Below are 14660 nucleotides of genomic sequence, written 5' to 3' on the forward strand. Positions count from 1 at the left end.
CCCAGAGCCAGAGAGGGAGGAGCCGCCGTCCCGAGAGCCAGAGAGGGAGGAGCCGCCGCTCCCAGAGCCCGAGAGGGAGGAGCCGCCGTCCCGAGAGCCAGAGAGGGAGGAGCGGCCGCTCCCAGAGCTAGAAAGGGAGGAGCCGCCGCTCCCAGAGCCCAGAGGGGAGGAGCCGCCGCTCCCAGAGCCCAGAGGGGAGGAGTCGCCGCTCCCAGAGCCCAGAGGGGAGGAGCTGCCGCTCCCAGAGCCCAGAGGGGAGGAATCGCTTGGGACTAGAGGGAGCGGGGCCGCCGTCGCCGCCTCCGCCACTAGAGGGAGCCGGGCCGCCGTCGCCGCCTCCGCCAATAGAGGGAGCCGGGCCGCCGCCTCCGCCACCAGAGGGAGCTGGGCTGCCGTCGCCGTACTACTTTGGAGATCCGGGGCCCCCTCAACCAAACAAGGCTTGGGGGCTCCGACATCAATAACTTAAGATCAATCAGCGCCCAGCCACCTGACATAAAAGGAGGGCTCTGCTTCCCATAGGAGGAGGGAGCTGAGGAAGCAAGTTGGTGGTTTTTGGTTGTTTGTATTTTTGAAATTTTGAATCCAGTGAAGGTATTGCCCAGCCTGGAAACCTTATTTTTTTTGTAAGTTTTGTTTTTTTTGTCTTGCTTTATTTGTGTTTGAACCTTTTTGTTTTGCCCTTGTTTACTTTATTTTTGTGTTTATTTATAACAAAATTAGTATTTTTTTGAACTGCAGTCTGTCTCTAGGCCTCTATCCTGTCGCCAGCCTGCCACACATGGTATCCCAGTTTTTATAATGCGTGGAGACCTACACTCTGTTGGCATCCATGTACTGTATATTTTAGTGTAGTGCATCACACTTTTTACATCTTATGTCTCAGAAACAATTTAACAGGATCAGAAATCAAAAACTTTTGTGACTTTCAAACTGTTTGCATGTCCACCTTTTCCTCTCCATAAATTTGCAGCTAAGGTTTCTTCTGCCTACCTCCCACCCTCTACCAGTTTGAAAACTTCTGCTTTAATTGGTCCCCACTTTGCCCATAGGACAGATTTGAAATATTTTCAAACCATGCTGCAGGTGGTAACCATGTGATGGGATCAACTGAAGTAGACCTTTATGATGATGTCACAATACCATTTTAAGCATGTTGTGTGATGTCACAAGTGATGTACCAAGGTCTGATATACTAAAGTGTTGATAAAACCATACTATAGCGAATACTTAGACAAGCCTACTTGTAATAAGTTTTGATTTAACATTTTACTTCAAGAAATTTGTAGAAGCACTAAAAGATGAAACTGATTGATGACTTGCTGATAAAAGGTAAACTTGACATTTTTGAACAGTTAAGGGAAAAATGATAAGCGCTAACATTTCATGTAACTTCACAGGAACAGTTCGATTTTACTATTTAAAAGATCACATTCTTGATAAATTGAGTCTTCTTAATATACATGGCTTATTGTAAAATAAGTATTGTATTGCCAATGGCATCATCTGCCTGTTTATGTATGGTACTGAGATACCTCACTTATTATTGTATATTTTTCTTTACTTTTTTTAGGTGCTACAGGTAGAACAAAGCCAGTTGAGGAGCACAGATCTATGGTGATGTGTCTTTTTAGTGCTATAAAATGTTATAATTTAAACTAGGAGTCTCAGAGATGCACTTGAAGTGTAGAATTTTCAAATACAATACTTTTGGTTTGTTATAACATGTTATGAATACTTATATGCATGTCCTGTCATTTCAGTGATTATAAAGGATTTTGCATGTAGTTATACAATGCAGTTTGTATGAATTACAAATGCTACAGTGTTCATTTAAACAAATGATCAATTAACATGAAATTAGAGGCTTTGGTTTTCCTTGCTCTGTAACAGCCAATATTAGCTTAGAGGGCAGGTCCCAAGCAAGGTCTATTTGTTAAAGTCCATTGATGAACCAATGTAACATAGTTTAAAGAGGCATCTTCCAAGTAAAGCTACACTAGCACATCATTCGCTGTGCAGTACACAGCAGAGTAACATATTTTTGTTGTATTCATTAACCTAATATTCTACATTTGTTTCATTCTAACAAATACACCCACCACTCCAGTATATCACGGTCCTGGAGTTGGCTCCCCGTTTTTACAGTCTAACTGTGCATTTCTTAGCTGCAAAATACATAGACACTTAGAATTACTGTTTGTTTTATTTTGTACTACACATCACAAACAACAATATACAAAGCAATTAAAAACAAAGCATCAACATCGCACTGTTATCTTATACACACGTACTGCACGATAACACAAAGCAAATTAAATATCAACTTGTTGAAGGAGTTTTTATTGTTGCCAACGAGGTGTTCACGTGTGGCGTGGCACCAATGCATTAGCAAAAGTCACAAGGCAGCGAGGTCATCTCCCTAGCAACAAGCCTTCTATGTTGTGAATGGATTCTTTCAATGCAGCGGGTTTGTGCATTTGAGAAAGGAGGGGAAGACTCTTCAAATTAATTGGAGACTGAAGTTGGTGAGAAGCAGTTACCCTCTGTTGTATGAATTAAAATGGTGTGCTGCTTTTTATACGAAAAATGAGAAAAAGCAGGTTGCGTAGAGGATTTGTACTGGATCCCAACGCCCCCGATAAAACGATGGAGTGGTTGTACAGAATTTGTTAGCCTATTTGTTTTTATATGGTCTCGCTATATCGCGGCCCTCGATATATATCGCTTTTGTATTGGACACCGACACCTGCGATATATATCGAGGGGGTGGTGTAATAACACTAATACAATAATCTGAATAATTTTCTATTGTTTTGGCCAGGTTACAATATTTAAATCAATCAGTCAATCAATCCATGTATTTTTATATAGCGCCTTTCATGGCAATGCCATTTTAAGAAATAATAACACACTATACAAATGGACAGGTATGCTTTTTCTGATAAACACGCATCCTGTGCGGGCAGTGTACACATTGTTCTATTCCAGTTAAATGGAACAAGCTCTTATTGTTTCATCAGATGCTTGTACCTTTCCATTGTACAACCCTTGCTTATGTGCCCCTTTAAATAGTGAATAAGTGAGAAATCATTGAAACTGTCTGGAAACATTCTGTGATTTTCCTGTTTAATGTAAGCTCTGAATCAACATGGTCAATTAAGTCTTAAAATCAAGCTGTACGCCTGTGAAAATTGAGCCAAACTCATCATATGAAATTGTTCTTAAGAGTAACTTCTTGTTATCTTGGTTTATGCTGACCTTGGTGAAGTGAATAAGAAACGCAGATGTTAACTATTAAACTGCTTTGTCTCACACCATGTATCATGCTATGGAAATTATGTAAGCTAGTTATATATCTGTGCTGTACGAAGTAATTTCTTTGCTCAGAAGAGAAACATCTACACTGACACCAGCTCAGACATACCATCTCAAGCCTTGTGTGTGTATCACATGCGATTTGCTTTGTTCCTGTTTACTTTGTTCCTCAATAAACTGTTTTCATTGAAGCCACCTGAAGAAGACTGGCTATTATTAATATAAGAAGAAATCAAACCTTGCACCATCCCAAAGCGCTTTTCAGAAAAAATAAAACAAATACAGTAAAAAAATGCAAAGTACAATGTCATAACTAAAATAAAAACATAATTACAAACATTACAAAATGATTTACATTAAAAAAAACAAAGTACAATGTCAGAGTGACACATGATCAAGGGAACAGCCAGCAGCTCAGAGTTCGAAGCGTGCAGCTGACATGTACGGGGGTGTGTGTGTGTGTGTGTGTGTGTGTATATATATATATATATATATATATAGAGAGAGAGAGAGAGAGAGAGAGAGAGAGAGAGAGAGAGAGAGAGAGAGAGAGAGAGAGAGAGAGAATTCAAAAACAGCACACAGCTCTATAGCCAAGGATAATCACTAGAAATACTTAATGAAGAAGAATAGTAATTCCTAAACTGTTTTGGCTGCAATGTTTCGGCTTCTGTTTTCTTCGGCTGGCATGGTAGAAATAGATAGGTAGACTGATTTTTTTAATAATATCGTGTCACTATAAAGTCCTTTAGAGAAAATGTGACCACTGAAATAATGATCTAATTCGTTCTCTCTTTTCCTGCACTGCAGTTTCACAAGGTCGCCCATGAGGTGCTGGTCATGTTGCGGGTGTGTAAGATGTTTCAGATGGGGTCCAGGGCCTGCATGGATGTTCATATCTGGGGTGCGATTGAACAAAAGCAATCAGCTATTCAAATTGAAGACGTAAGGACCCGTCAATGTTTCATTGTTATAATCACTGAAGTGCAAGTTTGTGCAGAGTTGTGTGAGGAATGTAGTGTAAATATCTTGATATCCCTGATTAGATAATCATATGCTCTTTAATTTCATGCCTGAGTGTTAGCAAGCATCCTCTCAAAAGTAGTGGTCCCCCTTGGTAAGTGGTTTCCACTTGTGTCCAACTCAAGATGCTTGTTAGTTTGCTGCTTCCCTCAACTAGTTCTTCCTCCACCATGGAAATGTGATTCATCCACTGGTTGATAGTAGATCTCAGGTGTTGTAGTTTACAATGTATTTGCTTTTGTTTAAAGGAAAGAAGTGGCCAAGGAAAACTCACCTTTGACTTAAACTACTTCAAAAGGCACAAGGTATGTGATATATTTTCAATATACTATGTGCTGAGTTGAATTTTCTTAGAGGAATAACAAAAATCACGATGAGCGGTAGCTCTAAAGAATCTTGAAAATCACAAACACATGTGGCTAGTTACACAGACCCTGATTATCACTAATCTGGGACTAACTAATGTTATTTTAGGAAAAAGCAGTTTGAGACTAGTGCTAATCGGGGGTCTGTGAAACCAGCTGATGAACTTTAAAAATAAATTAAAAAATATCAAATGTAAACATTTTATATTCAAGATTATAATCTAAAGTATGTTTAGGTTACTAAACTAACAAAAGAATATAAAATAATATAAAAAGTCTGACTAGTTTGTTACCTGAGAGAATTATTTAAAAATGTTTTATGTTTGTCTTCTTTTAATCCATTATACTGCACCTCTAAATCATAAGTAACATAAACCATAAACCCTAGCCATATCTGGAGTGTATATACTGAGTGGCTCAAGAGCCATCAGCTGGACTGCCCTGCTCTCAAGATCACCTGCAGGACAGAATTAAAAACATTGCTCCTGGCTGGTCCTCTAAAGTTCATTGCTGTTTTGTTGTTGGATTAAACACAATGTTTTATTCATTAAAGTTTTAAATAACTTATGTGTTTTGTAACTTACTGGAAGTCCAATATGTAACCAGCAACCTTATGCACCGCAAGCAAGCATTAATCACTATGCAGAACAGCCAGGCTCATCTGCATTTCTGGTTTTAGTGCTTTTAACCTCCTCTCACTCACTGACAGGGGACTGAATCTGTAACGGCAGTGCGTCACGCAACACTGCTTATTTAAAATGAAATTGAATGTAAATAGCTTGACAGTAGAAAGGCAAAACAACATAACAAGCCCAGGCATTTCACCACTGGGGCTTGCATGGGTTCGAAATGGGTTTACTGTTGGTGACAAGTGTTTGTAAAAATGCAGTATTTTCTACACATTAACTTGTGTGATTGCAGAGTACAATTTTGAAAAAAATTGGTTAAGAGCAACTGCAATACAAACTCTATGGGTACTCTGCAGTGTCACTACAAAGATTCTGTGTCCATATAATTACCTAATTAATACTGCAGTATATATTTTTTGTTAGGGCTTTGGTGCCACTAGTTTAGGTGATAGGGTTTTTTTTTTTCTAGGATAAATTCCCCAGCAAACTGGTGCCGATAACGTACAAGAAGCCTGATTGGAGGACGGAGGAGGAGCTGAAGCAGTTGCGTAACGCTCTGAGCTCTGTGCAGAGCTACCGTCGCTATAGCAACAACCTGCAGCTGCTCCTAGCCAAAGTCATCAGACACCAAAAGTGAGAATCTACACCTCTTTCAATTTGTTCGCTGAGGTCTCATTAATCTTGGATTCACACTACGGTACACCTAAAATAGAGTTTCACATTCACGTCACAAGTGAAGCCACTTGACTAGACTTGACTTGAGACCACCTGAAGAACTGTGGGTGAAAGTACATTGAACACACTGTGTTTTCAGGTCAGGATTAGGGTAGGCTTGTAGAGGTATGTGGGAAAGTTCTTGCAGTTTCTGCATACCCTGACCACAGTCATTCTTGTGCCCACAGTACACTGAAGAAAGCACTACAGTTACAGAAATGTAATATTAATTTTAAAAAAATGTACTGGATCTTGCTGAGAGATATATGTTTTTTAGGTTGCAGGGGGGTTGTGAAGCATGACTCTTAGAAGTCTTACATTTTAAGCTTATAAACAAAGGTTAACAGACTACTAAACTGGTTTTCTCAGATTTGGAAGGAGAAGGGTGGTGATCAAGAAAGGGCACACTGGAAACAGCTTTTACTTCATCTACTCTGGAGTGGTGGCTGTGACGAAGGATGAGGAAGGGAGCAGTGCATTCGTGGATAAGGAGCCCACTTTAATAAGAAGAGGAGCTGGGTTTGGCGTACGTTGTTTTTTTGTTTTTTTTGTTTTTTTTTAAATAATCTAATGATCTGAAACAGGGCCCTTATTACCAATTCCTTTGTATTGTTTGTTGTCAAAACAAAAATGACAACAGAACCTTCCTGCTGTATATGTTCCATATTTTCTAAGTGTTTTCAATAAAACAAATATTATTTATGGTCAACTGTAGCTATCAGGTGCATTTACCAGCAAGTAAACCCCAGAAAGGATTTTTTCTTTCCAAAGCATGTAAATTGAAGAAACACCTTGAATAAACAAAAACAAATATATTCTCAGTGACGGGTTCATTCAAATTTCACCAAACTGTATTTCTCATGTAGACAGACATAAGCTGTTCTCGACCAGTATCCCTAATGATTCAGTATGATATTCCCAGTACATTTAGTTGGCTTAGGAATTTATGGTTAAGTTGTTTTTTTATTTATTTAAAATATAATAAATATTTAAATGATACTTGGCACGACTGAAGCATCCTATTTTTCATCAACCTGTATAAATGGACTTAGCCCTGCAGACATATCTTTTCTACATATGGATTGTCAGAGAGCTCCTCACACGCAGTGAGGAAAAACAAAGAATGCAGATATCCCTAAGTTTACTATAGTAAACGCATATCAAAGTGTAAAGCATAGTGAAAGCATGGTAAAGCATTGGAATGAATAGCAAGGTATGGTAAAGCATATTAAAAACTTGGTAAAACAGGGTAAACTATGGCAAATGCACAGTATAACCCTGGGAAAGGCATGGAGGAAACTGCAAAAATACTGTGCAAAAACTTGTACAAGGGATGCCTGATGAATCCCCAGGGATTAGCGCTTGTCTTTCTCCCTCAGGAGGTGTCTCTGCTTAAAGGAGTGAAAAGAAACGCCACCATTGTGTGCATGGAGGAGACAGAACTGCTGGTGGTGGACAAAGAGGACTTCTTTGCAAAGAAGCTGGATGAGGAGCTGAAGAAGGAGTTTGAGTATCGGTTCAGCTTTTACAGGTGTAAAAGCTTTCATCCACACGTTGCTGATCCTGTACTGTCTGAACTGTTCCGCAAGCAAGCAAAAACCTCTAAAACCTGTTTTATTTTTCAAATGAATCCCCAATGGAAACAGACAGAAAGGCAACTGATGCAATCTAAAAGCATTCACCAGCTTTGTGCAACATGTTATGCTGGTAGTTATAGGTTGATCACACTATTAGTGGGAATATCGCTACTACTGTAGCACTCTTCTCCTTCACTTTCATACACCTCACCATGCAACTAACACAAAGCGCACCAATACCGTCCGCAGGAAAGGAACTGTTCTGTTTGTTTTTGTGTTTTTCTAGATCTTTGGATCTTCTTTCTTCCTGGAGCTTCCAGATGATTGAATCGATGGCTGATCATTCCAAAACAGAGGTGTTCCACTATGGGCGGGTTATAGTCAAGGATACCAGTGACATGGCCAATATTATATTCATGGCAAAGGTACACACAGTTCAGCACTATTCTCAGCCTCCAGAACTAAATGGCTGACGGGGTGCAGATCAGTATTGAGGGGCGCTCTTAGAGCCATGAAGGGCAGTTCTTGTGGTGACTGTCATGCCAGACTGTAAAATGAGAGTACATTGGTTTTATATTGTGAGCCTTGTTCTCCTGGTCTGAGCTGAAAGCATGATGTTTTCCTGTCTGTAATTTCAGGGGAGGTGTGATCTCCTTCACATAGTGGATTTAACGACCTGCCACTCCTATCATAAATGGATTAGTCAACAAACAGAATTTCTTAAATGTGACAAATGTCAGTTTGCATCTGCGGGTAAGAATTAGAGGACTGAATCTAAGATAAATTGACTTTGCCAGAGTCAAAGTCCGGAAAATTAAACAATCTACAGCAACATAATTAGGGACTTGCGAGAAAGTTGTAATGCAAATGAGCCTTTGTCATTACCCCATCTTCAGCTTTAACAAAAACCTTTGCAAACTGACTCTGGAGTAAATGCTTTGTATTTGCCAAAAATGCAACACTATTATAAGACATATTAAGTCACATTCCAGAATAAGAAATTGTTGTAAGAGTCCCCGAATGGCTCACCTGGTAAAAGCACTGCTGTGCGGCATGCAGGGTGAGTCATACAACTAAAGATCGCAAGTTCAAAACCTGGTTGTGCGAGGCAGCCGGTCCTCGCTGGGGATTCCGTGGGGGCGCCGCATTGGCTTTGGCACTCCTGGGGATGGGGGGGTGGGATCTGGCTTAGACTGTTTCTCTTCACCACCCTGTAGCGACCTCTATAGGTCGAGTGAGCTTGGGGGCAGAGATTTGCTAGGCTGTTCTTTGTCCTCCAGAGGCCGGTAGCCTGCAGACATCCGCTCTCGAGTTCCTGGGTTTAAAAAGATGACGATTGGCCCGTGGGATCGGAGGATGTCCACTGAGCCTCAGGTCCCTGAGCTGTGTGGAGAATCGCCGTGGTGAAGGAGAAACAATAACAATAATTCAGCAGTCCTAACTGGGAGAAAATCGGGTGTAAACTAATTGGAGATTCTAAATTAAAAAAAAAAAATGTAAATGTGTGCAGCTGCATGACATGTAACTACTTTAACCAGCTTCAATTCTCAATGGAATAAAGTAAAAGTAAAGAATAACTGTAAACATTTTCTTCTTTTTTTGTCCCACTGCACACTAGCTTTGTAAACAAATATACATGAAAGGATATATGGGCCCAGTTAATGTTATTCATCTCTCATTACTACCTGCTGCACTCTTTCTTTTGTATTGAAACCTTGCTTTACAGCAGGTACTGCTGCTGGCACTTGGAGTCCCAGCCCAGCCCCTAACAGAGAGTGGAAGCTGGAAGCGCTGAACAGGAGTACATGTAACAGGTAGCTTCTGATTCCTCTCAAACTCAGTAAAGAAAGGACATCAAAGAGGGAGGATGCCAAAGCACTGTAGTCAAACCTGTTAAAAACCAATCTGGTGAATCCCAATGGACACATTTTCAGTCACCCTGCAAAATACAATTTTTAGGCTGCAGTTCATCTGTGTTTACTATTCTTTGCCACATTATTTTACCCTACACTGTTGTTTTACCATGGTATACAACAGTAGACTTCTTTGAGGCTAACACAGCCCTGTATCTTTTCTTTTCCCAGATTGTCTATGACCAGGTTCCCCAGGCAGGCTGCTCATCTCCTGACCCCTTACGGAGAGATCCCCAAAGACCTAGGAGCTGCTGTGTGCATTAAAGTCGATTCAATCCATCAAGGAGAAATATTTGTAAGTGCGTGTCTGAGGATTAATATTAATGAACTCCTGGGGTCTTATTCTGAAAGTTACACCAAAATACAATTAGCATGTTTGTTTGTTTTTCTGAAGAAAAAAAAAAATCATATAACTGTTAATATTACACAACTAAAAAAGCATACTTTGGAGTCCTTAAATTAACCTTTGAAATTGTCTCCTGCTTTTTTATAAGATTAAGAGTTTAATTTTAATTCAACAAAAATAGACCAAATTTACTGTAAAGATGAATCTAGCCAAGTAGGTTTTGGCACATTAGACAGATTCCAGATGACATTTTGCCAATTCACAACTACAAATCTGTAAAAACTACATCCCATATTTTATTATCATCCTACGCTAAATGGCGCTGCAACAACGTTGAAAAAACAGACATGCAAGCCTGAATACAAAGCAACAGCTTCATGCAAAAAGACAAACGTGAAATTGAACTTGCTATATCCACATCACATTGTGGTTTGTGAGACGTGTTATGGAAACTAACATTCAGTAACACTATCTGACTAGCAATAAAGAAGGATCTAACTATAGGAGTTTGTTTCCTTTTTTTTAAATTTGTTTTCAACTGATGATCTCCTAGTCACAGCAAGCGAAGCACATGTCTTTCCTTGCTAGGTGTGAGTGAAGTCACATTGTGTTCTGTTCTAGGGACTGAATCAGTATCTGGGTCCAGACTATCTGAATGACAAGCGCAGCATGATCTTGGTAAGCCAGGGCGCCGAGATCCTACGAGTCAAGAGAGAGAAGTTTGACGCACTTGTTGACCAGCCGACTTTAGCAAAACTGAAGAAACTGCAGAATTCATACCCCAGGTGAGATGGGTCCCGATTCCTGGGTTTGGCAGTCGAGTCAGAAATCAGTTTATGAACCAATGACAATGGGAGGGAAACCTGGACAGATGTCAGTCCTTGGAGGTCTGGTGGACGTTCAAAGTTTCAAACTTTTTTTCGGTCAGGAGTCTGCCAGTGGCTCACCTGGTAACTGGTGTAGAGTGAGTCTTACAGTTTCGCATCCTGGCTATGCAAAATTGCGTATCTTCGCTGGCGATTCCACAGGAAGCATTGCCTTGGCTTAGGCGCTCCTGCAGCTTAGAAGGCAAAATTGGCAGGGATGGTTTCTCTACTGGGCAGGCCCCCAGTGAGCTCAAGCAAACATCTGCAAGGCTGGCCTTTGTCACCAATATTATTAGGGAGATGGTCAGTCCTTGGAGGTCTGGTGGACGTTCAAAGTTTCAAACTTTTTTTCGGTCAGGAGTCTGCCAGTGGCTCACCTGGTAAATGGTGTAGAGTGAGTCTTATAGTTTTGCATCCTGGCTACGCAAAATTGCGTATCTTCGCTGGCGATTCCACAGGAAGCATTGCCTTGGCTTAGGCGCTCCTGCAGCTTAGAAGGCAAAATTGGCAGGGATGGTTTCTCTACTGGGCAGGCCCCCAGTGAGCTCAAGCAAACATCTGCAAGGCTGGCCTTTGTCACCAATATTATTAGGGAGATGGTCAGTCCTTGGAGGTCTGGTGGACGTTCAAAGTTTCAAACTTTTTTTCGGTCAGGAGTCTGCCAGTGGCTCACCTGGTAAATGGTGTAGAGTGAGTCTTATAGTTTTGCATCCTGGCTACGCAAAATTGCGTATCTTCGCTGGCGATTCCACAGGAAGCATTGCCTTGGCTCAGGCGCTCCTGCAGCTTAGAAGGCAAAATTGGCAGGGATGGTTTCTCTACTGCAAGGCTGGCCTTTGTCACCAATATTATTAGGGAGTCCTAATCCAGCACCAAAATCCTATCCACTATTTCACTCTTGTTCTCCTGATGTGCATAGAATACTGAAATGCAATGCAAATTAAAACTGAACCATTAGAGACAGTTTAAAAATTAAAAAAAAAACATGGATTGGAATGGGACTGTAGTTTCCAATTTGGCCACCCTGTTTTATAAAACATATCTTAAACAAACCAAAGCAAGTAACAAATCTTGATATTCCTGAAACTATTAAAAAAAGAATCTTGCATGAAAATCGATTTGATAAGAACATTATTTGTTGTTAAAAGCTTGAATTGCTTGTTATTTATTTATTTATTTATTTTTTATAAATTTAGTCATCACCAATGGTTTTTACCCAGGTTTTCTCCCTAATTTGGAATGCCCAATTATAATTTTTATCCCGGTTCACCGTTGCAATTCCTGCACCGACTCGGGAAACGGCAGCAGACACACGTCTTCTGAAACGTGTCCTGCTGCAGGTCTACAGCGATCTCCAGGCTATAGGGCGCATCCTGCACTCCACGCGGAGCGCCTTTACTGGATGCGCCACTTGGGAGCCCCTTGAATTGCTTGTTTGTTTGTTTGTTTGTTTGTTTGTGTTTCATCACTAAACTTTGTCTCTGTGTTGCAGTGACGACATACTTTGCAGTATTTTCCTTGAACAGAGCCGGTGGAAGATCTTCAAAAAGGACGTGGTTCATATTCTGACTGAGCAGCAAGTGAAACCTGTTCTGGGTCCAGGGTCGCGCCTGTGCTCCAAAGAGCTTGGCTCTCTTCCAGTGGACTTGGATGCAGCAGGGATTCTCAACCTCTCCACAATGAGCAAAAGTAGAATCAGAAGCGCCAGAGGCCCACATTGCCAAACAGTGCTGGTGAAAAAAGTAAAGAAAGGCTTAGAGCGGCTGCCCAGCATTGACCTGCGACTCATTCACGGAATCGCCATACCTCGACCCAACTTGAGTAGACTTTTTGCCTGAATTTTCAGAATCGATGGTAAGGTATATATATATATATATATATATATATATATCTACCCGAGAAATATAATATATATATAGTTTTTGAGTTGAAAACTCAACTTTTCAGAATCAGATGGTATTCCCTTGGATACATCTGCCAAGAAAGAATACAGTGTAATGAACAATTATTAATATGTTCAATATTAACAAATAAATAAATAATAATAATAATAATAATAAAAAAAAAAAAAAAAAAAAACTAGAGTGAGATCTTAGATTGTGTTATTCCTCGAAACACACTGGCATGCTATCTGTAGAATAATTACATTTTTACAACTACAGTACATGTGGACTGTTATTTGTTTTGTAGCAATACATGCGGTACCAGGTAACAAAAGAACACAAATTTCTCTGAAATCTTCTCTGCTTTTTGCACAACTTATTATGAAACCTAACACTGGTCCCCCTTCACTTACAGAACATAGCTACAAATTATGCAATTGTAAATATTTCTCTGCGTTGCTCAACTATGGCAGCTATACGCTTCCATACTCCAAAAAACTTTTTTTTTTTGTTTTCTGGTTCATGAGAAAAAAAAATTGATATTGTGACTTTTCAACACTGTTGACACTGACAGTTTCTACCATACTGGGGGAAAAAAATCAATATTAGACCGAGGAAACCATTCAAAATTAGCTACTTATTTTGACAATTTGACAATCAGATTTTAAAAGGAAGGAAGCTTGAACTACATTAATAGAGTACACTACATAAGGTAAACTACATTGTACAATATAAGATCACAGTACTGGTGTAGTGTTAGCAAGTGGTATGCGTACCAAAATATGACCCATGTAATGTCAGCAAGTGGTACTTTGTCAGATTTTGATACACATGCAATCTTGTACGATCTGATAGGTGTTTCTCTAATGTGAAAAGGAGGTACATGGTTCACTTTCTAATCAGTGTGTTGCAGCTGTGAATCAGTGGTACATGCTTATTTAACCCTTTCAGGACAAAATTTTTTTCAGTGGGATGCTCCCCCTGAGCCAGGCATTTTTTGGCTGTATTTGACTCTTCCTATAAAAATGTACTAAAAATCAGTTTTTTACAGTAACATCACGGAAATGGTGTCTTTTTTTCGGAACACTCTGGAGAACATTTTACAGTACTACATAAACTGTACAAACTTTTCGCTCGTTTAACACAAGCTATTTATTTATTTATTTATATTTTTTTTAATGTAAAGTATTTATGTATTCTGCTTAGAGATACATGGATAGAAACGTGTTATTCTATGACCCAAAGGGCGTTACAATACTTCCTGAAAGCTTTGCTGAAAGATTTGATTTTTGGGCAAATTACAAGACATTGTTTAACCTGAGTGATTGCAGTGACATAATACACGTTTATTATGAGGGTCTTAATCAGCAATAATGGACTCTCGATTATTTTCTCAAAATACATATTTATAAATACAATAATAGTTATTCATTCATTCCATTTATATCAGTAGTAAGAAAACATGTACCTGATAACTTTAGTTAATGAAATGTTTTCCTCCATGATTCACAAAAACTGTTTGGAAAAGTTGATAAATGTAGTTATCTGCGGGAGTTTAAATATTGTTGCATTGTCTTTGCACACACAATACAGTAGCTAAGTTTATTTATATCCCGAGATTGGTTTAAATCGTCTGATTTCGCTTGCTGCTCCATACGAAGCTTTAGGGCCATAAGGTTTGTAAACTGGATAACGTACCAGATTTGAACGGCCACTTCTGTGTTATCCGCGAACCTGAAAATAACATTACACCGGTCTGGACACCAAGGAACGATTAAATGCAGACTGAGACAAACTGAACATGTTCACTGTTAACAGCAGATGGCACTGTACTTCCACTACTGGTTATCGGACAGACAATCAGAGTAAAAAAGATTTAAGCGTCGTAACAGCCGAACCCCACCCATAGCAACCGTCTGAGCTCCACCTCTTCAACGTAAAGCATCAGAGGATTGTCGCAATCCAACAAAAATAAAAATCTGAGAGAAGTCCGGTTAAAAAGTGTGATTTACGATAGCGTCAGTCA

General features: G+C 39.8%; 1 protein-coding gene across 1 annotated transcript; it reads left to right on the forward strand.

The window, feature by feature from the left end:
* Positions 1-1301: 1301 nt before the first annotated feature.
* On the forward strand, positions 1302-12589 carry LOC121323063 (cyclic nucleotide-binding domain-containing protein 2-like). Its single transcript, XM_041263792.1, has 13 exons — positions 1302-1332; positions 1574-1617; positions 4129-4263; positions 4590-4646; positions 5805-5968; positions 6419-6575; positions 7429-7580; positions 7913-8051; positions 8265-8379; positions 9353-9440; positions 9711-9834; positions 10507-10670; positions 12244-12589. The coding sequence occupies exons 1-13, from the start codon at positions 1302-1304 to the stop codon at positions 12587-12589; spliced, it is 1716 nt and encodes a 571-aa protein (XP_041119726.1).
* Positions 12590-14660: the final 2071 nt, after the last annotated feature.

The sequence above is a fragment of the Polyodon spathula genome, chromosome 11, assembly GCF_017654505.1.
Source record: "Polyodon spathula isolate WHYD16114869_AA chromosome 11, ASM1765450v1, whole genome shotgun sequence".
NCBI lineage: Eukaryota > Metazoa > Chordata > Actinopteri > Acipenseriformes > Polyodontidae > Polyodon > Polyodon spathula.